At 41.1% G+C, this 22,460-nt stretch overlaps 1 protein-coding gene and 1 non-coding gene across 3 annotated transcripts in view; both read left to right on the forward strand.

Annotated features, from left to right (window-relative positions):
• Positions 1-764: 764 nt before the first annotated feature.
• Positions 765-22,460, forward strand: part of Slk (STE20 like kinase) — a 51,972-nt gene continuing 30,276 nt past the window's right edge. For both annotated transcript variants that reach the window (XM_051146750.1, XM_051146751.1), the window contains exons 1-4: positions 765-1,014; positions 16,638-16,802; positions 20,035-20,083; positions 20,382-20,531. In XM_051146750.1, coding sequence (XP_051002707.1) covers positions 865-1,014; positions 16,638-16,802; positions 20,035-20,083; positions 20,382-20,531 — 514 coding nt within the window. In that variant the 5' untranslated portion in view covers positions 765-864. The remainder of the gene's footprint in view (positions 1,015-16,637; positions 16,803-20,034; positions 20,084-20,381; positions 20,532-22,460) is intronic.
• Positions 18,479-18,615, forward strand: LOC127190205 (small nucleolar RNA SNORA48). Its single transcript, XR_007830713.1, has one exon. It is a non-coding gene; the product is annotated as a small nucleolar RNA SNORA48 (small nucleolar RNA).

Genomic DNA, 22,460 nt, shown 5'->3' on the forward strand with positions numbered 1-22,460 from the left:
GGCAACATCCGCCAGCGCAATCAACAGGGTCGCGCCGAAAGGAGACCTTGCCAGCAACGCCATGGAGCCAGGAGGCTCCGGCTCCGGGAGGTCAACGCGAAACTCTCGCGGCGGATGGACGCGTTGGAGCATCCATCTACCACACCTCCCGCCGCAGGCGCCACCCAGCCGCCGCGCCTCCTGCCCGGCCGACCCAACGCGCGTGCGCGGGGCCGGAGGGTACGCCCTCGCGAGCGCGCCGTGAGCGGGGCGCGTGGCCGGGAGCGGGCGCGCGCGCGTGCGTGGCCAGGGCGCTCGGGCACGCCGCGAGTCAGCGTCGGCGTCCGCGCGCGCTGCGGGCCGAGGCTTGTGTGGGCTGTGGCAGCGAGCGAGGCAGCGGCGCCCCGGGGCGGAGGGGACGCGCGGGCCTCGCGCAGCGGGAGCGGACGGTTTCGGAGCGGACGCGGGGCCCCGGCGGGAGAGCCGGGCCTCGCCGCTGCGCGCCTCGCGGGCGCCGGCCGCTTCCCCGGCCCGGAGGGGCCGCGCCCCGGGAGACGCGCGGTGACACGGGCCTAAGGCGCCGCGGGCGTCCTCGCCGCTCGGACCTGTGCGGCCCGGTGCGGGGCGGGGACGAGCGCCTGGGCAGGTGCAGCCCCCGGGCCCGCGAGCGAGGTGCTTACCGCGCCGCTCGGCCCGTCCCGGCTCGCAGCGGCCGCGCGCCCCCCTCCGCGGTCGGAGCCCGGTCGCCGCCCCGCCTTCTCCGGGGAGCGCCCGGCGGCGGGAGCGGCCGGGACCCTGGGCTCGCGCGGGAGACGACGCGCCACAAACTTTGCCTTTTATTGTTCCTAGCCCTTTAAGTGCAAGGGACTCGGTTGGGCAGGAAAAATGTCCTTCTTCAATTTCCGTAAGATCTTCAAGTTGGGGAGCGAGAAGAAGAAGAAGCAGTACGAACACGTGAAGAGAGACCTGAACCCCGAAGAGTTTTGGGAGATTATAGGAGAACTGGGCGACGGAGCCTTTGGGAAAGTGTATAAGGTAAGAGAGAGAAAATGGGACGTTGGCTTAGGAGATGAAAGGGCCGCCTGTCCGGGGTGGCACGAGGACTTCACCCCCACACCCCTTCCCGTATCCTTCCCTCTCCTTTGGCTTTGTACATTGAAACTTCAGCTCAGCATCGGAGCAGTGGCTCCAACGCTAGGGCTCGCTGAATACGGTGGGGGCCGGATGCAGTTTCCAGAGTGATGGTTGTGCAGTCTACCCTGTCAAACCTCGAAAGAAATGAGTGTGGTTTAATGGGAGGGGAGGGCAGTTGTGGCCCCAAAGTATTTTAAAATCGGAAACCCATGAGCTTTTCAGTTTGCTAATGTTTGTTTACTAATGGCGTTTGCATGTGTGCTTGTGACCGAAACCGGTAACTTTTTGGACATGGGGCATGGAGCTGGCAGTATATAGTTCAAATAAAACCAGAGCAAAATGATTGCCAGTTTGCAGTCTGCTCTTGAGTTGGTTGCTTGGCGACATGGAATGGAATTTTTGACAAAATTTCCAGAAGAAAATCTGCATTTCATCCTAGTTTCTAAATATAATAAGTATTGGCTAGAAGGCAGTACCAGTGCTTGAGGAATTTAAAAAAAACAAAACAAAACACACGTATATTTATTTATTTCAGTAGAGGTTTGATGTTTCAACATGGAGGTGTGAATGTTAACTGTTTACACTGTCCTAGGAAGTATATGGGTGATGTCATTGGAATCTTTACTTCCTGAAGGGTGAGGTTTTTATGAGCCACAGTTTAGGGGAAGGACCCACAGGATTGCCTAGAAGTGAAAACATAAATATAAGGCTTTTCAGTTTAACATAACTTGGCCCCCCATGGGAGCCCTGGGAGTGGGCAGGTCAGATAGTGTCCACATGTCCATGGATGGGGACCCTGAAGCTCAGAATTAGTTCATGGCACATTGATTCAGTCTAGCCTTGAACTCAGGTCTTCTGGTCCCATGTTAGCAGTGGGTTTTTACTTTAGCTTCATTAGGGAGAAAGCGTTTCTTCTACTTTCTAAGCGTAGTACACTTTGTCTTCAGTGTGTTCCATCGGTTTATTTTTTTGGTCCATTCTGACAGTTTCACTGCTCTATGTGTTTTCAGAACAGCTTGTTCACAGGGCTACTGTAGCACTTGTCACATGTTACAGTTGACATTTTCACATTTAGATAATACAGTTAAGGCCCAAAGTTTCACATTGGAATGTGTTTCTCAGCAGATGCATTTCCTCAGGTATTTGTTGCAGTGACAGTGTATGTTATCTTGAGATGAATGTGTTGGAAGTTGGCATATCGTATGGCTTCTTCAGGAGCTTACAGTGTGAGCTGCATGGTGGGAAGGGCATTTAGTGCGGTCGGAAAGTCGCCCTACAGTCGACTTGTTCACTGCTGCCTGTCCTGGCCACCTCCCCCAACTTCCATCTTCTTAGTTGTAAAGCTCTCGGTTTCCTTAAACATTTCTTCAGGTCTTTCTACCTATTAATGTCCAAAAACTGAATATGCAGTTCTGAGGAAAGATAACCCACAAGGCGCCTGTCAGTGAGAGGGTGGTAGGTGGTCATGGGCAGTTTCCGTGGTGTGAAGACTTTCATCAGATGCAAACAGCGGAGGATTAAGAGCATGGGCAGGATGGTGCTTGCTCTTTACATAGCAGTCTGTGACCTTGGGCAAGTTACCTTTTTATTCAGTGACCGACTTCCCTCTTTGGTCTCCGCCAGTATCTGTAGTGTAGATGTATAGAAAGTATAAGGCAGCCAGAAGGGGTTCAGTAAATGGTAGAAAGTACTGTTGTTACCCGTAGAGGTCATAGAAGCAAAATGTGAGATGGGCGAGGAAAAGGGACCCATTAGGCAAGAAGCTGTTGGCTTGGTTCTATGGCAGATGTGCCTTTTAGTCTTCAGAGGGTGAGGTATCATCCTATTGCAGTGTTAGTTGAAATTTCCTGAAAAATTTGAGACTTCATGTAGCTCAGCATGCATAATTTCAGTGGGCTGAACTCAGTGATGTTGAAGGACACAAGCTCTTTGCATTTGCTTTTGGGGAGTCAGGCAGGGTTTCTTTTTCTTTTTTAAACAAAAATCTAAATTTAAGTTTATCTGAATTTTTGGCTTTCTTTTTCTTTCCCCAAATATTGTTTATTTTTCAGGATTCTCTGGAAATTGTACATTTATGTGAGGGAAACTAGAGTTCTTTTTGTGGGGTGAATGCTATTATACCTTATTTTATATTTTTGGTAGTGCGCATTAAGCAACTATTTTAAAACTTGACTCCAGCTACCACTTGCTTATAGAAATTGGTGACTATTAAAATACTAAATTGTAAATAGGAAATTATGTTTTGTAGTTAAAAAAATATTTATTTTAATTTTATGTGCTTTGGTGTTTTGCCTGCAGATATGTTTGTGTGAGGGTGTCAGATATTGGAGTTACAGACAGTTGTGAGTCACCATGTGAGTGCTGAGAATTGAACCCAGGTACTCTGGAAGAACAATCAGTACTCTTAACCACTGAGCCATCTCTTCAGCCCAGTTGTGTGTGTGTGTGTGTGTGTGTGTGTATAAGATGTATTTATTTATTATGTGCTCTGCCTGCATGTACACTTGCGTGCCAGAAGAGGGCATGAGATCCTAGTATAGATGGTTGTGAGCCAGCTTGTGGTTGCTGGGAATAGAACTCAGGACCTCTGGGAGAGCAGACAGTCTTCCTTTTTTTTTTTTTTTTTTTTTTGGTTTTTCAAGACAGGGGCTCTCTGTGTAGCCTTGGCTTTCCTGGACTCACTTTGTAGACCAGGCTGGCTTGGAACTCACAAGGATCTGCCCGCCTCTGCCCTCTGCCTCCTGAGTGCTGGGATTAAAGGCGGGTGCCACCACGCCTGGTGCTAGTTAAGCTATTTTAATTCTTACCAGCAGTATATAAAGCTGTCTTTGATCTTCATTCTTGTCTACATTTTGTATCTTTAGAATTTTTGACCATCTGGTTATTAATAAATACTTTTTATATGTTTATTGTTTAACTTTTTTGTGTTCCATTCTCTTGTTCATTTTGTGTCTGTAGTATATGCATTTGTAGTATATTTATGTATATTATAAAAGTGTATATATATATAATTTTAATCATTTGCTGGTTATGGTATTATAAATACCTTTTCATTCATGACTTGTGTTTTTATTTTCATTATAATGTCTTTGCTGAGAGACTTCTTTGTGTCAGTATAGTACTATTTTTCAGTTTTTTTCTCTTCAAGCTAATGTTTATTTTTAAGGCTTTCTTTCCTAAACAAATATCATGAAGATATTCTACTTTATTTTCCAAAAGCTTTAGAATTGTACCTTTAGCAAGTCCACAGTTTGGATAGACTAAAAAAAATTTTCTTTTCAAGACAGTGTTTTTCTGTGTAGCCTTGACTGTCCTGGACTCCCTTTGTCCAGCCTGGCCTCAAACTCACAGGGATCCACCTGCCTCTGCTTCCCTGAGTGCTGGGATCACACAGGCCCAGGATACCACCAGGCTTGGCTGTAGCCTGAAGTTTTGTGTGTGGTGTGAGGTAGGGATCCTCCCACTAAGAGTACTTACAGTTCCAGAACCATTCAGGTTCTTTCCCTCAAGGGGGCGGCTTTGAAACATTTTATCTGCTGTGTAACCACATCTTTCTGTGGTTTTTAATTTATATTATCTCACTCTCCTAGTTAGGAGAGCATTAAAGTAAGTCCCTACTAGAGTAAGACTGTCCCTTACTTTTCTCAAGTCTCTAGTATGAACACTTATATACATGTATGTTTTAGAAATATCTTGATTGAAATTTAGAAAAACAACCACAAACTATTGTACTATTTTTGAGAGTTTTATTAAATTTATGATTTAATGTTGAGAAGATCTATGTCTTTCTGTATATATATTTTTATCTTTGTTTGTACATTTCCCCAGTAATGGGTTCTAGTTTTTTCCTACAATTCTTGGGAGCACAAACTACTTCAACATGTCCTTGTGTTTAGGATTTTTTTCTTGATTATTGTGTGAAACTTGTAGTAGCGTTCTGAGAAAGAATCTATAGAAAGTATACTTTTAGATTCTGCTGTTGGAATATCTTCTGTTTATAATATTTCGAGTAGCATGTAGAGTTCTACTTCAAAACAGTTTTCCTGGAATTTTTAAGAATGAAAGTTTTTCTGATTTTGTTTCATTTATCGTCTTTTGGCTTCAAGTGTTGATGTTGAAAATCTAATGCCGGTTTGTTTCCCGATTCCTTGTGATCTTTTTCTCTTCATGGCGGTTAGGATTTGCTTTCTTCTTATGGTAATACACAGATGAGTCTCCTCACTCCCCACTGTGCTTTGCTGGACCTAGTCCTTTCAGTGCAGAGGCTCATGTCTGTCGCTTCTGTGGCGTTTCCTCATGTTATTTATTTGGCACTTTCTTCCCCTGCCCCTGTTTTAAGATTCTCCCATCTCCTAATTCAGTAGGTAGTTAATATCTACTTGATGTCTCAGGAGCCTTGATAGACCTGCCATTCTTTCTTTTCTACAGCTTTCTGTTGCCTTTACATCCCTATCCTGTGTCTACTTCCCAGGCTCTTTTGCTAATGGACATTTAAGTGTTGAGTTTCTCAGGGTGTACATGGATCGGTCTCTTTCCCCTCCCTTTCCTGTCTTCCTACCCCCTTCTCTTCCTTAGTGGCCCTGGGTACTCTGGAACTCCCTGTGTTGAAGAGGCTGGCTTTGAACTTAGAGCAACCCTTCTTGTGTTTCCCCTAGGATTACAGACATGTGCCACCACCATGGTTTCCTTTTCTCCTTTGCTGATGAGAACCCTTTTTCTCTCAAGCTTTAGTTACCACTTAAATGCAGTTTATGTCTTGTTCAAAGATTGTTCTTGAAATTTAGATTCACACAAACAGCTGTCCATTAGCAGGGTCTTGAACTTTTTTTGAAACAGGTCTTGCTGTATAAAGCTCTGGTTGGCCTTGAATTGGCAATGTAGCCTAGGCTCCTGAGGCTCCTGAGTGCTGGGGTTACAGGCTTGGTGATATAATTTATTTGGCTGGCCGTAATTTAGGATTGAGTTGACAGCTTGAACAAACGCAGAACACAAGTTCTATATTGCTGGCCCCTAGTTTATTCCTGTGGTCTTTTTGGTATTTACCATCTGGAGCTACTGTTTGCTTAGACACGTCTTCTGCTGTTTAAGATAGGGGGGTGGGTGGAGTCTCACATACCTAGCACGGTGTGGCCTTGAAATCTAACTCTTCCTGTCGGTTCTGAGATTACTGACATAGTCTTTCCCTTCTACCTTTCTAGAGGTTATTGTTATTATTTTTAATTTCCTTTTTCAATTAGCTTATAAAATTGCAGGTTTCTGTATGCATTTCCCACATACTTAGTTTTGGTTGACTCTCCCTGCCAACCCCCCACTTTTGCATGTTCTTGCCCTACCCCTCCTTCTCACATTTCCCTTTCCAAAAACTTATATACATTTTATTTTAATTAATTGAGTAATGAAATTAGTGTATGTGTGTGTGCATGTACGTGTGTGCGTGTACGTGTGTGTGTGTGTGTGTGTGTGTGTGTGTGTGTGATGCCATAGGACCTTTGGTGGTCAAATGCCAGTCTTAGGAGCTGATTCTCCCAGGGAGTGAACAGGGTCTGCCCCCATGTGCCCCTACCTGCTGAGACATCTGGCTGGTCCAAAATCTGCAAATTATACCTATTAAACATGCCTTCCCCTTTCTCCCCTCTAGTTTCTTGGTCAAAACTGCTCTGTCTTACATGTACTGATATGGTTGTTATTGTTGTGTTTGGGCTTGATACAAATGCATTCTTTTGAGTAAGGCTATATTTTTGGTATAACGAATGAGATCATTTGATCTTTTTTCCTACTAGTATTAAAATTTTTGAAATGCTACAGTTTACAGTTTATTTTTTTGTTGGTAGCATTTGGATTATTTTTGCTTTTTGTATATTAATAGTAAGATTAATCTATGTACATACATATTTTTCTTGTATATGTGTGTGTGTGTGCATGTGTGCTTGCAGTTTTGTCTGTGTGTGGACATGTGTTGAGGGGTGAGTGTACAAGTGTGCAGAGGCTCAAGGTTCAATTGCTCTCGACTCATTCAGCCATAGTCAGAGGTCTCTCAGTTGAGCTCAGAGCTTCCTGGCAGGGCTAATCTGCTGGCTAGCTTGCTTCAGGAATCACTGTTTACCCTTTCCTGGTGCAGGAGTTACAGGCAGGCCACCATGCCCACATGGGAATTACATGGTGTTTGGGGAATTTGAATTCAGATCCTCATGCTTCTGTTTAAGCCCTTTAACCACTGACCTATATCCCTAGATAGAAGTTACCTTCCGTAGTCTAGACTAGCATAGGATTTGTAGCCCAGGCTGCCCTTAAATTTGTGGTCTTTCTGTCTCTGATTCTCAAATGTCAAGACTGCAGGCTTATGCCACCTAGGCTGGTGTGGTGTGTGTGTGCGCGTGTGCGTGTGTTGTTTTTGTTTGTTTCTTGTTTTTTGTGCATATCTTCATTCTTTTTTGTTGGATGTGAACGTGGGAATGGATTTTCTTGCTTATAAGTAGTTATGTCAGTTTGCACTCCCACCAGGAGGATACTAGAAATATTTTAGTAAATTTTTGATAACTATGACTGAATACCGTGGATTGAATATAAAGAATAGTCTTATTTGGCTTATGATCCTACAGTTAGGATCATCCAAGAGCTTGGCACAACATCTGCTCAGCATCTGCTGAGAGCATTCTTCTATGACAATAAACATCACAGGGAAGACAGGAAATGTGTCAAGATTTGCCTAATAGCCTAAGTATTTCTCTGGTGATGCATTAACCCGTCAGTGGACTCTGATTTGAAGCAGGTACTGACTACAAAGTGTGGGCAAGGGAACTTCTTGGGCATGACAAAGTGACAAGATGATCTAAAGCTTGACTGTGGCAGTGCCCTCCTGATCCTGTAGCTTCCCTAAAGTTCCACCTCCAAAAGCCATTAACGTATGAATTTGGGGGTTAAATTTCCAGCATATGAAGTGATATGTTCACACTTTCCCAGGCCGCCCTGTGTCCTTAGGTGAGAACTCAGACAGTAAAGTGCTTGCAAGGACCAGGGTTCAGTCTCTGAGAATCTGTGTCAAACAGCTGGGCACACTTGTGATCCTGGTGCTGGAAAGGTGCAGGTGGACAGATCCTTGACTAGCTGCCTTAGCTTATTGGTGAGTTCCAGAACAGTGAGAGTCCCTGTCTCAAAAGACAAGGTCAACAGTCCCCGAGGAACAGCAATGAGGTTGTCTGCTTGCCTCCACCCACACAAACACACGTGTGCATGTACATGAGTACACTTAAATGTGCTTATGCACAGGCATGCACATATGCACACACTGACATGCACACATACGCACACGCACGCGCGCGCGCGCACACACACACACACACACCCTACACACACAGCTTTACCCAGCTCTTTTCCCAAGTCTGTAAGAGAAACAGTTCTGCTAAGGTCCACAGCTTCTTGGATATAAGTTGCTGCTGCTGCTATATAAATGTTGCATCTTCATTATAAAAATCGATACTGTTCATCTAGGGCTACACAGAGCAACCCTGTCTCAAAAAAAGCAAACAAAAACTTGGTATCGTTATGTACTAAAATGGGAACAGAAAGGTTTTAATTTCAAAATAATTTTTAATGGATGATACTGATCCAAACTCTGCTGAACTTAATTTCTTTCCCAAAACTTGATTTTAGACGGTTGTAAGTAAATACTTCATCTGAAGGTTATGAAAAGAAAAATGTCAAAAGCAGGACAACTTGCTTTCTTCTCCATTTTCTTGTTAGCTTTCTGCTCTTCTATGCGGATGTAATTATTCAATGAACACATGAGGAGTAAAGCAATGTTTAGCCTTTTGATTATCAGATAGTCATCTCTGCCAGTTTATCAGTGTATTGCCTCACCCGCCTTCCTGTAAATTCGTGTGAGATATTAGTAGGAGTGTTTTTTTTTTAATGGAAAGTATTTGAACTAGTCTTCCCTTTCTCTTCTTCTTCTTCCTCCCACCACGAGTACTTTGCACATATTAAGCATTTTGGCCTCATGTATTTTTTTTAAAAACAATTACATTTTACTGATTTATTTTGTGTATGTTTGTGTGTGGGCATGCATGCTATGACACACATGTGAGGTCAGAGGACTGCTTGAGGAATAGAGTCTGACTCTGCTTTGTAGGTCAGAGGATCAAACCCAGTTAGTCCTGGCAGCAGGTGCCTTTACACGCTGAACCAGCTCTTCGGCCCCTTAATGTGTTTTCCTCAGAGTTTTATAGTTTTAGGTCTTATATTTAGATTTTTTATGCTTTGAGTTAATTTTTATATGTGATAGTACATAAGTGCCAACTTAATTTTCTTGCACATGGATAATATTTTCCAAGTATGACTTATAGAAACAACTCTCTTGTCCTGTCCCCATCTTTGACAGCCTTGTTGAAGATCATGACCACATATGCTAACTTCTCTAACATTCCATTGGTCCGGCTCTATCTTTACACCCATGCTGCACTATTTTGAGGAGTAAGTTTTGAAATAAGGAATTATGGGCCCTTGAGTTCTTCTTTTACAAGAATTGTTTTGGCTATTTAGGGTATTTGAAATTCCATGTTTTAGGATGGCCTTTAAATTATTTATTTATTTATTTATTTATTTATTTAAGACAGGGTTTTTCAGGGGCCGGGCGTGGTGGTGCACGCCTTTAATCCCAGCACTCGGGAGGCAGAGGCAGGCGGATCGCTGTGAGTTCGAGGCCAGCCTGGTCTACAAAGTGAGTCCAGGATGGCCAAGGCTACACAGAGAAACCCTGTCTCGAAAAACCAAAAAAAAAAAAAAAAAAAGACAGGGTTTTTCTGTGTAGCCCTGGCTGTCCTGGACTCTTTGTAGACCAGGCTGGCCTTGAATGCACAGAGATCACCTGCCTCTGCCTCCTGAGTGCTGGGATCACAGGCGTGCACCACTGCTCCTGGTTTAGGATGACCTTTTTTTTTATGTCTGCAAAAACTTGAGGTTTTGATAGAGTTTACATGAATGTATAGGAATACTAACATTTAACAATATTGTCTCTACATACAATGTGCCTTTATTTTTTTTTCAATGTCTCATTTCTTTTCAGTAGTATTTGGTTCTTTTCACTGTACAATTTTCCTATTGTCTTTATTAATTTAGAAATGTTTTATTTTTTGCAACACAACTGTAAATACAACTAAGAGTTTTAAAATTTAAAAGGCATTTATTTTTCTTAAATTAATTCCAGACGGTAGGATTCCTTTGTCTTATTTTTAAGTATGTATCTTGAAATTCTTTGTAGTCTCAGTTTTCCTGTCTCTTTTAGCATGTTCAGGCCACTCAGAGTCAGCGTCTGTGAAGTAGGTGGGACAGTGGTGTAACCTGAGAGTTGGTAGACATTTTAAATGTCCTTATGCTCTGGGTGGCTGGGGATCCCACTCCTTGTATGGGTGGTAGATAATAATACCCTTTGCCTTTCAACACCCAGAACCAGAAGCAGCCAGATTACAGAATCAATATTAGGGATTACAGAAGAGATTGAATATTTTTATTTTTTTCCCCTTTTATATTTATCCTGCATGAGGTTTAACCTTTCTCTTTAGATTGATACCTTTGTAGAGCCTGGAATCAATTCAATTTTCTTTGTAGATTAAAAAAAAAGACTATTTATTATGTATGCAGTGCTCTCCTACATGTACGCCTGCACACCAGAACAAGGCATTAGATCACATTGTAGATGGTTATGAGCTACCATGTGGGTGCTGGGAATTGAACTCAGGACCTCCAGAAGAGCAGCCAGTGCTCTACACCTCTATGTCATCTCTCCAGCCCTCTTTGTAGATCTTTTAAATTTCTTACCCCCTCCCCTCTCTCTTCCTCCTTCTCCTTCTCCTCCTTCTTCTCTCTTTTTTTTTTTTAGGTATTTTAATTTCTAGCTGAGATTTTAAAAATTAAAATCTGCTTGTTATAAAAATATTATGTAGTCTGAAAATGTAGAACAGTAGGAATAAAATAGGATTTAAAAATTCCTCACCACCCAGGAAGTTAAAACAGTAGTTCAGGAGAGTCCAGTTTTTACCCTCCTTCATTTGGAACATAAACTCAATACAGAGAACTCGGGTAAATTATGCCTCCCACAGTCCTTTACTTAGTAAAGTAGCCATGCTATATTGTTACGTTATGAAAATAAAAATACAATGACTTTGAGTGTCCATGGCTGATCCTCGAAACCCTTTGTCATAAATTGTATTTTAGTACTTGTTATCCTGCTATTACTTTTTATTGATAGTTGCATAAAGTCTTTATGTGGGGCTAACAGAGTATGTGTTTAGCATCTGCAAGGCTGTGGGTTCAGTCCCAAACTCTGTTGAAGAGAGCATCAGCATTATTACTCATCTGCACAATGGGAGTCATTATCTTCCCAGAAGATCTTGGAGAGGATTTTACCGTGCTCATTTAAGAAGTGCTGGACCTTATGTGGTGTGCTTTCAACACTCCACAGGTGGAGGCAGGAGGAACCCTAGTTTGAGGCCAGCCAAGAATACTGCAGCAAGATCCCATCTCAAAGCCTCTAATGATCAGAGGATGGTACAAGTATCAGATAATGGTTAGTTAGATGGACTTCAGAGGAGTCAAATTTAAATTTCCATATATTCACAGGGACAGTAGATGTACAATAGCAATTTAGATGAAATGTCTTGGATTGTTGGCAAAATTTTATTAGTATTTTCTTCTTTGGTCTAGAAAATAATAGCACATCTTTTTATTTTCCTTTCATTTTTGAAATAGGTTATAGTTTGGATTGACAAACTATGTAGCTTATGCTGGCCTCCAAGTTGGAAAAATCCTCCTGCCTCAGCCCTCAAGTGCTGGGATTCAGGCATATACTAGTATACTCAACTTTATTTTTTTCCAGTAATAGTGCATTTTAAAAGAAATCTTAGATTTAATAAAATTTGATGGATTAGGAGATCCTAGAGTGGCAGAGTAGTCAGGCTAACCTGGGGGAGCAGTCTTCTTTATCTAAAACATATTCTCTGAGCCCTAAACCTTACTATCAGTATCTGTTTTTTTCCTAAAGGAAATAAAATTTAGTAATAATCTACTTAGGAAATTCCCATATGTAAGCTGATGCCCTCTTTGTTTACTTTTATTTTCCATGAGAAATCGCTTGTGTACTGATTTTTTTTTTAAAGTAGAAAGAATGCATGTTTGTTAAGAGAATTCAAATACTATGAAAAAGTCAAAAGTCAGGCACCTCCACAGTCTTCACTGTCAAGTCATCACTGTGTAATGTCTGATTTGTTTGCAGATGTGCATAGCTTCCATATGGGAACATGCTATGCAGCCCCTACTCAGGCCTCTAGCCATGTGTTCTGGCTATCATTTTATTTAAGAAATATTAATTGATTGGCCAATCTTAGTGGCTGAATTTCCATTTTGGAACTGTACTATGTGATTTAAAGGAGTTCTTGTTAATGAACATTCAGGCTGATGAGTTTTTTTAGCATTGTTGTAAATAGTGTTTTGATACTTTTTTTGTATGGGTATTTATTTTATGAAATTGTATTCTTATGATAAATTGTAAAAAGTGGCATTTGTTTGTTTGTTATGTAGCCATGGCTGTCTTGGAGCACATGCCTCAGCTTTCAGAGTGCTGGGAGTAAAGGCATGCACCACCATGCCCAACTTGTAAACAGTAGGATTTGATCATACATTTATTCACTCACTTGTTAGTAGTTTTCATACTTGGTCTTAGCCAAAAGACCAAGAAGTGACTCAGTTTTTAAAAAGATCATTATTTTATATTTTTAAAGTTAATAATATAGTTTTAATAAAATGATAACACTTGAGCTGGAGAGATGGCTCAGTGGTTAAGAGCACTGACTGCTCTTCCAGAGGTCCTGAGTTCAGTTCCCAGCAACCACATGGTGCCTCACAACCATCTATAATGTGATCTGATGCCCTCTTCTGGCCTGTAGATAGAGCACTGTATACATAATAATAAATAAATCTTAAAAAATGTTAACACATAATATTAAATTACCTTATAAAAACAACCTACTCAGTATTTTAAGATCTGATTCCTAGCCTTTAAAGAATGATTTTTGGGTGGATAAACCCCAACATTAGATACTTCCCACAAAGTCTGGTAACCTAAGTTTGATTCCTAACACCTACATTTTAGGAGCGAACTGACTTCCAAAGGTTGTCCTTTGCCTTCCACATGTGTGCCATGGACAGTGTTCACACACAACAAAATAAATAAAATATAATGAAAATGTAAACCACCACCACCAGCAAAACCCCCTCAGATCTTAGCTCCTACTATTTATTCAAAACCTTTAATTCAGCTGGGCGTGGTAGTGCATCCTATAATCCCAGCACTGGTGTTGGGTGGGGTAGAGGGAAGCGGATCTCTGTGAGTTTGAGGCCAGCCTGTTCTATAAAGTGAGTCCAGGACAGCCAGGAGTACACAGAGAAACCCTGTCTCGAAAATCCAAACAAAAACAAAAAACCTTTAATTTGTAAACATTAGAAGTGAGAAATAATTCAGCCACGGCGGAGAAATATGGAAAACAGCAAAGTGGAGCAAGGAAAACATAAACAGCTGGAGTACAGGAAACTGACAGGATCTAAGGGATTGGAACTTAACCTGTAATCATTTAGGGCCCTGACTGGGTCAGAGAGTCAAATTGATCTAAGATGGATTATTAGGAGAAAAGAATACACATTTCACACAAGGCTTCTGTATATTCTTCTTAAGGGAACCAGGACCTGAGGAAATGGTTATATGTGACTGCTTTGCCTCTTAGGTTGAACAAAGACAGTTGTGGAAAGCTAGGCAGCGATGCACAAAGAATACAAAGTTGTTCGTTTGTTCTTTTAAACAAGGTCCTGTGGGTTCTGCATGTTGGGGCTAGGAGAGGGTGTAGTGGTGAGGTGTTGACTGCTCTTACTAGACCATCCAGGTTCAGGTCTGAGCAGCCACATGATGGCTCTTACCTGTAACTTCAGCTCCAGGGAACCCAGTGTCCTCTTCTGGCTTCCATGGGTTCCTGAGCACACAAGTGCATACAAATCTATGCAAGCACACACATAAAAGCAGTAAATCTTAAAGAGAAGAAAAAAATGTTTCCTTTGGTGTACAGAGAAAAGGTGTCTTTCTTGTTTGCCTTTAAAACATTTACACTGGGCCATGGTGGCTGGCGCATGCCTTTAATCCCAGCACTTGGGAGGCAGAGGCAGGCGAATCACTGTGAGTTCGAGGCCAGCCTGGTCTACAAAGCGAGTCCAGGATAGTCAAGGCTGCACAGAGAAACCCTGTCTCAGAAAACCCCCCTTTACCCTCCCCCAAAAATTTACTTTTAAGCTAGGTGTAGTGGTACACGCCTTTAATCCTAGCACTCTGGAGGCAGAGACAGGCGGATCGCTGTGAGTTTGAGGCCAGCCTGGTCTACAAAGCAAGTCCAGGACGCCAAGGCTAACACAGAGAAACCCTGTCTTGAAAAACCAATCAATCAATTAATCAGTAAATAAAAATTAAAAATTAACTTTTAAAACTCTGTTTTTAGAAATAGGGGCAGTGAGAATTGTCTTTGTGTGTGTTTTTCAAGGCCTTTAGTTGAAAGTAACCCTTGTTTCACAGTGCGGTATTTGGAGTACTCTTAGACAATAATGATTAATGTGAAAATGGCTTGGAAACATCTGGACTTAAATCCTGATTGTGCCTTTTACTAAGCTATCAGCCCTGCCTGGGGAAGCCTGTGTCCTGCTGTCGTCATTAGGATTCTGTTGCTGTGAAGGGACACCATGACCATAGACGCTCTTAAGGAAAACCTTTAATTGGGGCTGCCTTACAGCGCAGAGGTGTAGTCTGTTATTGTCGTGGAGGGAATCATGGCAGTGTGCATGGTGCTGGAGGAGCCAAGAGGAGAGAGCGACTTCGGGCCTGACTTGAGCATTTGAAACCTCAAAGCCCACCCCTGGTGACAAGGCCACATCTAACAGCTCCACTCCCTGTGAGCCCATGGGGGGCCATTTTCATTCAAACTACCATGCCTATTTATTGATATTCTCCTTTGAAATAGGGTAATAAAATTTGGTGGTGTTATTCTAACGATAAATGACAATGGCAATAATTACAGCTAACTAATACTTTTGAATTCCTACTATATATGTCAGGCATTTATTAAATGCACACACACGCATGTATTTTAGCGTAGTTAATATGTATTATCTTAGTTCTCACAAGCCTGAGAAGTGTAGGTAAAATCTACTGATGAGGGAGCTAAAACAGTAATTTTTTTAAAAGTTGATTTTGCAATCCAGCTTAGAAGTGGCAGCAGCAGGATCTGAGTCCCAGTGGGTGAGCACTATGATGGCGAGTGCTGTCCTCTTTGCAAGTAAAGCACAGAGGCACTTAGTCCTTTGCAAAGCAAGTGGGATTTGTTTATTTTTTGAGACCGGATCTTGCTTTGTAGCGCTGGCTGGCTTGGGATTCTCTGTCTAGACCAAAGTGGCCTCAAACTAGTGTTGATTTTCCCATCTCAGCTTCCAGAATGCTAGAATTGCAAGTGAGAAGTACCTCACCCAGCCTGCATAATTAATATTTATGTTTAAGTTACCTGTTAAACGTAGAGTGTAAGAGAATGAGAAACCACAGGCTGGGAGAAAACATTTGCAGAAAATGTCAGGTAAAGGTTTAAAAACTCTTAAAACTCAATAATTAGAGGGGGGCGGGGAAAGCAAAACATAAACAGCTACTGCACAAAAGAGGATCTACAGAGAGCAAGTAAACACTGAAAAGATGCTTCCTTTGAGGCCATATGTCCTGCATGTGTCTGTAGGGACTTACAACTGCAGCACACCCATGAGGCTGCTGAAGGTTACATGGACACCATGGGATGTGGAGCAGACTAGGAGGATGCAAAGTGACACACAGCCATTTTGGAATTCAGTGTGACAGCTTTCTGTTGCATTCAGAACTAAGCCCTTCGCTCCATCAGCCATGCTGTGTGGTATCTGTCCATACTGAAGCTTCCACCCACATGATAAATCGTAATTCTTAAACTTAGAAACAGCGTTTATCATTAGTTAGGTGGAGGGTAAACAAATGATGGCATATCCAGACAGTGGAAGAGTATTCAGCACTAGCAAGCAATGAGCTATCAAACTGAGAAGACCTACAGGAACTTTAAATACATATAAGTAAATAAAAGCCAGTCTGGAAAGTCTGTGATCCTGACTTTATGCCCTTCTGGAAAAGGTAAAAACCAAGGAGGTGTAAAAAGAGGAGTGGTTGCCAACAGTTGGGACCCTCAAGGCGAGTAGCCAGAGCACAGGGACTTTTAGGGCAGTAAAACCTTTCTGGATAATAAAGTAAATGGTGGTTATATTTTATTAACGCTTGTTAGATCCCATTTAGTGTGTGTGTGTGTGTGTGTCACAAAGGAACTTTGTGCTGTTGCTCATTGTTGCTTGGAACCTAAACAGTTTCTTGAAAAAAATTAAAATATAAAAGCAAACATTTAAAGTATGACAGACATTTCTAATACTTTCTTTTTTAGGCCCAGAATAAAGAGACCAATGTTTTAGCGGCTGCAAAGGTGATTGACACCAAATCTGAAGAAGAACTTGAAGATTATATGGTTGAGATTGACATATTAGCATCTTGTGATCACCCAAACATAGTCAAGCTTCTAGATGCCTTCTATTATGAGAACAATCTCTGGGTACGTAATTTTCATTTCTTTACAGAGAAGCCAAAATGAGTTAATTGTCCTAAAGGGGTTATGAAAGCTCATCTGTGTGTTACCGCTTCTGTTTAGTTACTTTCATTATTTGATTGAGGATTGATCTGCCAGTGAGAGTTATTAACAAGTTTCGATGGATGTTCAGCTTTAGATTTCAGATTGTACCATTTCATCATGATTGTTTGACACTGGATCTAGGTGGGAAAGCTTCTTCAAGAATATTAAAATTGGGCTGGAGAGATGGCTCAGTGGTTAAGAGCCCTGGCTGCTTGTCCTGAGTTCAGTTCCCAGCAACCACATGGTAACTCACAACCATCTGTGTGCATGAAGACTACATAAAATAAATAAATATGTCTTTAAAAAAAGAATATTAAAAATTTCCAAAATATGCCCATGTTTGTAGTTTCGATTTAAGTATTTAAATATTTTTGAAAGTTATTTCCTTTTTGTTTTTCGAGACAGAGTTTCTCTGTGTAGCCCTGGCTGTCCTGGAACTCATTCTGTAGACCAGGCTGACTTCAAACTCAGAAATCTGTCTGCTTCTACCACCCAAGTGCTGGGATTAAAGGCATGCACCACCACTGCTCAGTGAAGGTTTCTTTTTCTTTTTCTTTTTTCAAGACAGGGCTTTTCTGTGTAGCCTTGGCTGTCCTAGACTCTGTTTTCTAGCCTTGGCTGGCTTTGAACTCATAGCGATCCACCTGCCTCTGCCTCCCGAGTGCTGAGATTGAAGGTGTGTGCCATCATGCCTGGTGGTTTATTTTTCTTTATGCTATTTATAATTTTTATCCTAAAGTTTTTATAAATCATTCACTACTATAAACTATAAGAAATGCTAAATTTTATATTGTGCTCAACTTCACTTCATGATGAAGTGGTTAAAATTATATACATTTTGTTCATTTTTAAGAAAATAGGCAGAAGTAGAAAGAGCAATGAAATTTTAATGTTTACTATGACTAGTTACCTGTACCAACCTAGTTTTATCAACAGCTTTTTAAAATACAAAATTTAAAAAATTGATTTGTATTTGTGCATGTGTGTGCACTGTGGGCATGCCTGCTTCCCATGGAGACCAGAAGAGGACAGCTGATCCCTTGGGGCTGGACCTACAGATGGTTGGGAGCTTCCTTGTGGGTGCTGGAAATCAAGCCTGGGTCCTCTGGAAGAGCAGCCAGTGAGTGCTGTTAGCTATTGCACCATCATTCTAGCCTATCAAGAACGCTTTTTATGAAATAGAGTTTTAGACGTTTTTCTTAGATTGAAGATCTGGCTTGAAATCAAAAGGCTTTCCTTTTGATCTACAGAGTTAAGTCCAGGACAGCCAAGGCTACACAGAGAAACTCTGTCTCGAAAAAAAGCTGCTGCTAGTTAGGATCTTGGCTTGGTTACCTTACTCTTAAGCCTGTTTGTTTGTCCAGAGGATGAATACAGAATTATTTTTCAGATCATGGAATGAATTTGAAAATAAATAGTTATGAAAAAGCACTTATGAAAATACCGTAGTATTCTGGGGTGGTGCCGCACACTTTCATCACAGTACTCAGGAGACGGAGGCAAGTGGATTTCAGTGAGTGTGAGGCCTGCTTGGTCTGCATAGAGCGTTCTAGGGCAGCCAGGGCTATGCAGAGATCCTGTCTCAAAAAACAAAACCAAACCCCTGGCAATGGGCAAAGAGACACCTTGGTGGTGGTGGTGTTCTTATATCAGCCAGGGCCAGAGCAGATGGCAGTCCTTTGTTCATCCTAGCTTGCCTTGGTGGCCAAAGCTGTTTCATGCCTAGGGCACATAAGAAGAACAAAACCAAAAACAAAGCCGGGTCGTGGTGGTGCACACCTTCAATCTCAGCACTCGGGAGGCAGAGGCAGGCAGATCTTTGTAAGTTTGAGGCTAGCCTGCTCTACAAAGTGAGGACAGCCAAGGCTATCACAGAGAAACCCCCAAAACAAAACAAAACAAAAAAAAAGGAAAAAAAAAAAAAAAACCACCAAAAACCTAAAACAAACCAAAACATTTTTAGCAAGAGGGAAAATATACAGAATGATACAGTTTGCTAAAATATTATTATAAAAAAGGACAGTTATTGGTGTGGTGTCTTCTAAAATACTGTTCAGGGTTCTATCAGTATTTCTAAATATTATAAGAAAAACTAGGCATTTTAAGAAATATACCTTTACTTGATGCTAATACAGAGTAAAAATTTACTTTTATTGAGGAACAATTTAATGGGAGACATAAGTATAAATAAGTAAGATTTTAAGTATAACTGTTAAGGATAGGTATATGATAATTGTTTTGGATCGCTGTCTTTTTTTTTTTTTTTTTCTCTTTCCCGAGACAAGGTTTCTGTGTGTAGCCATGGCTGTCCTGAACTCATTTTGTAGACCAAGCTGGCCTTGAACTCATAGAGATTCACCACCTGCCTCTGTCTCCCAGAGTGCTGCGATTATAGGCGTGCACCACCATGCTCAGCTTTTTTTAATTTAAAGAAAAGGGCTTGAGAGATAGCTCTGCTTAAAAGCATGTACTGCTTTGCGGAGGACCCAAGTTTGGTTCCCAGCACCCACACTAGATAGTTCCCAGCTGCTTGTAACTCTAGCTCCTGGGGATCTGGCATCCTTCTCTGGCCTTCAAGATCATTTTGAGCACTTGCACGCATGTGCACATATCTCCAAGTAGGTACACACATAAGAATAGTTTAAACTAAAATACGCCTGCTTTTTTTCAGGATTTACTTACTGAATGATAACAGTATAGTCACTTAGCATTGCAATAGTTACTTGAAAGATGAAGATAATGAGATATTTCAGTAATGAGATCTTTGTATAAATAATATTATAACAGTTGAACAACTTGTATTCGGTAATTTTAGAAAACAAAAGATACTAAAATCTTACTTCTAAGAATGGGCCTGGCTGGGTATGGTGAAACATGCCTATGTATTTGGGAGGCAGAGGCAGGAGGATTGCAGATTTGAATCTAGCTTGGGCTATAGGGAAACCTGACTCAAAAACAAAAAAGAAGAAAAGGAAAGGGGAGAGGGTGAACTGTGTAACATGTTCTCTCTGTGAGTTCTCAGCATCTCTGAGGGCAGTGACTGATGACAGTCCTTCATGTCTAGCATGGCACTGTTTCTGTAGTCAGATTAATCTGTTCTCACTAAGTTTCTGCTACTTGGTATAATTACAGACACTTTTTTATCTGTGTGCAGATCCTCATTGAATTTTGTGCAGGGGGAGCAGTAGATGCCGTCATGCTTGGTAAATACCTTTGTTTTTATGTTTGCTTCTTAAATTGCTCTTGGATAAAAAAGATTTCAACCATATATATGTACATATATCTACTTTTAGATTTCAGTGCATTAAAAAAACTTTATATTTTAGATAATATAATTCTGAAATATAATACTGAATATTCTATGTCAGCAAGTTAATCTGTGTATATTTAGCTCTTTCACAATAAATGAGTTCATATGATTGCTGAAAGATCACAGTGATGGATTATTTAGTTAGCTTTATGTAGAAATAAATACTTTTTTTTTTCACTTTCTCCTTATAGAACTTGAGAGACCATTAACTGAGTCCCAAATCCAAGTAGTTTGCAAGCAGACTTTAGAGGCGTTGAGTTACTTACATGACAACAAAATCATCCACAGAGATCTAAAAGCTGGCAATATTCTTTTTACCTTAGATGGAGACATTAAACTGGGTAAGTTACTCAAACATTTGAATTTATGCTCCAAGATTTACAATGAAATGTATGACTTGATGCTGTTTCAGCCTACCCAGACATGCAAAGCAGGGAAAATTATGCCAGGCTGCTCTTGAAAACACCACAGCAGTTAAATATTTACAGTCCCTAGAATTCCTAAGTATATGCACCTAATGGTACCTGTAAAGGAAGTAGAGAGGGTGTGTTTTATTTTCAAAAGCATGGATTTGTAAAACACTGGTTAAGATTTCCTCATGTAAGTTTTTGAATATAGATTTAACACTTGTAAATGTCTTATACTTGGGATATAATAAAGCACAAAACTCAGTTTTATTTTTCTGACAACATATCTAATAGGTTTTTATGTCCCACATGGTTCCACCCAGAGCCTTGCACTTCTTAAGCAAGAGCTCTGTCCCTAACATACACCCCACCCGGCTTCTTACTTCATTTTACTAGTGTACTTATTAAATCAACAAGTAACCTTAGGTTTGAAAGTAAAGCAAGTCCAAGGACTAGCATTTAATTTTGTCTTTCATACCAAAGGAGGAAATGATGAAAGTCATAAAAAGAATTAGATGTAGATTTTAGACAGGTTAGTTAAGTTCACACATATACATATAAGTAGTAGATACAGCCTTTTAAAAGGTTTCTCTGTGTAGCTCTGGCTGTTCTGGACTCACTTTGTAGACCAGACTGGCCTTGGACTCACATCGATCTGCCTGCTTCTGCCTCCCAGAGTGCTGGGATTAAAGGTGTGTGCCACCACTGCTTGGCTTAAAAGGTTTTCTAAACTGAACAATTTTTAAAAAATCAAGCAGTACTATTGAAATGTTTTTTTTTTTTTTTTTTTTTTTTTGCAAAAATAAAATCATTGAAAGCCATGTTGGTCCCAGTGATTCTGACCATCTCCCTTTCCCCGTCACAACAGGCGATGGGCCTTTGAATGGGTGTGCCAAACTTAATCCTTCTTGTGCGGTACAGAGGCCAGAAATCTATGAGAAATGCCATATAAGTTTAGACAGGAGCTTTGAAATCATGACTTAGGTGAAGGAATTAGACTTGGCCAGGTACCCCACAGGTGTTTTCACAGGCTCAGATGATTGCAGTGTGATCCCTTCCTCTCCACACTTTGTGTTGACTTTCATTATCACTCATTTTTGTTTCCTTATGGCTCAGTTATCCCTTACTTACCTCTAAGAGTTTACATTTGCTCATACATAAATTGATTTTTTCTTTGACATCTCTATAAATTATGAATTTCCTCTCTATTTCTTTCTTTACACAATAGGATGCATTCTCATTGAATTAACATTGTTCCAACCAAGAGACCAATCGATATTTGATTGGAGGCAAAAAAAAAAGAAAGAAAGAAAAAAAAATCATGGTGGTTTGTGACCTCTCCAAAATCCACAGCATGCAAACAGATGCACAGTATATATGTGGCATTAATATTCCCAGTGACTAAATGATTAGGAAAGACATTAAAAGACTCCTTGAAGAAGTAGAATGAATCACCAAACACTGGCTCTGGCCTTTCCCTCATCTGCATTTGCTGATGCTATGGTCATGATTGCAGCTGCCGTCTGTGTTCCCTTCACTCAGTGGAGGAGGCCAAGGCTTAGGGAGGGCTGGATGAGTCTCAGGTCTGGTTCCTTGGTGGGAACAAGTGGTTTTGCACTGCTTTCTTAGCAGGTGTAAGGCTGCTTCTGCTTCGGTGGTTTTCTCACTATTGTGCATTGAGTCCAGGTCTCACATGTGTCACCAACACCAACACCCCAATCTTATTTTTCCTTCATTTTTTTTTTTATTGAGGCTGCAAAATGAATTACACCATTTTTTGTTTTTTTTTGTTTTGTTTTTTGATACAGGGTCTCTCTGTGTAGCCTTGGCTGTCCTGGACTCACTTTGTAGACCGGACTGGCC

The sequence above is a fragment of the Acomys russatus genome, chromosome 5 (assembly GCF_903995435.1).
Source record: "Acomys russatus chromosome 5, mAcoRus1.1, whole genome shotgun sequence".
In the NCBI taxonomy this organism is placed as follows: domain Eukaryota; kingdom Metazoa; phylum Chordata; class Mammalia; order Rodentia; family Muridae; genus Acomys; species Acomys russatus.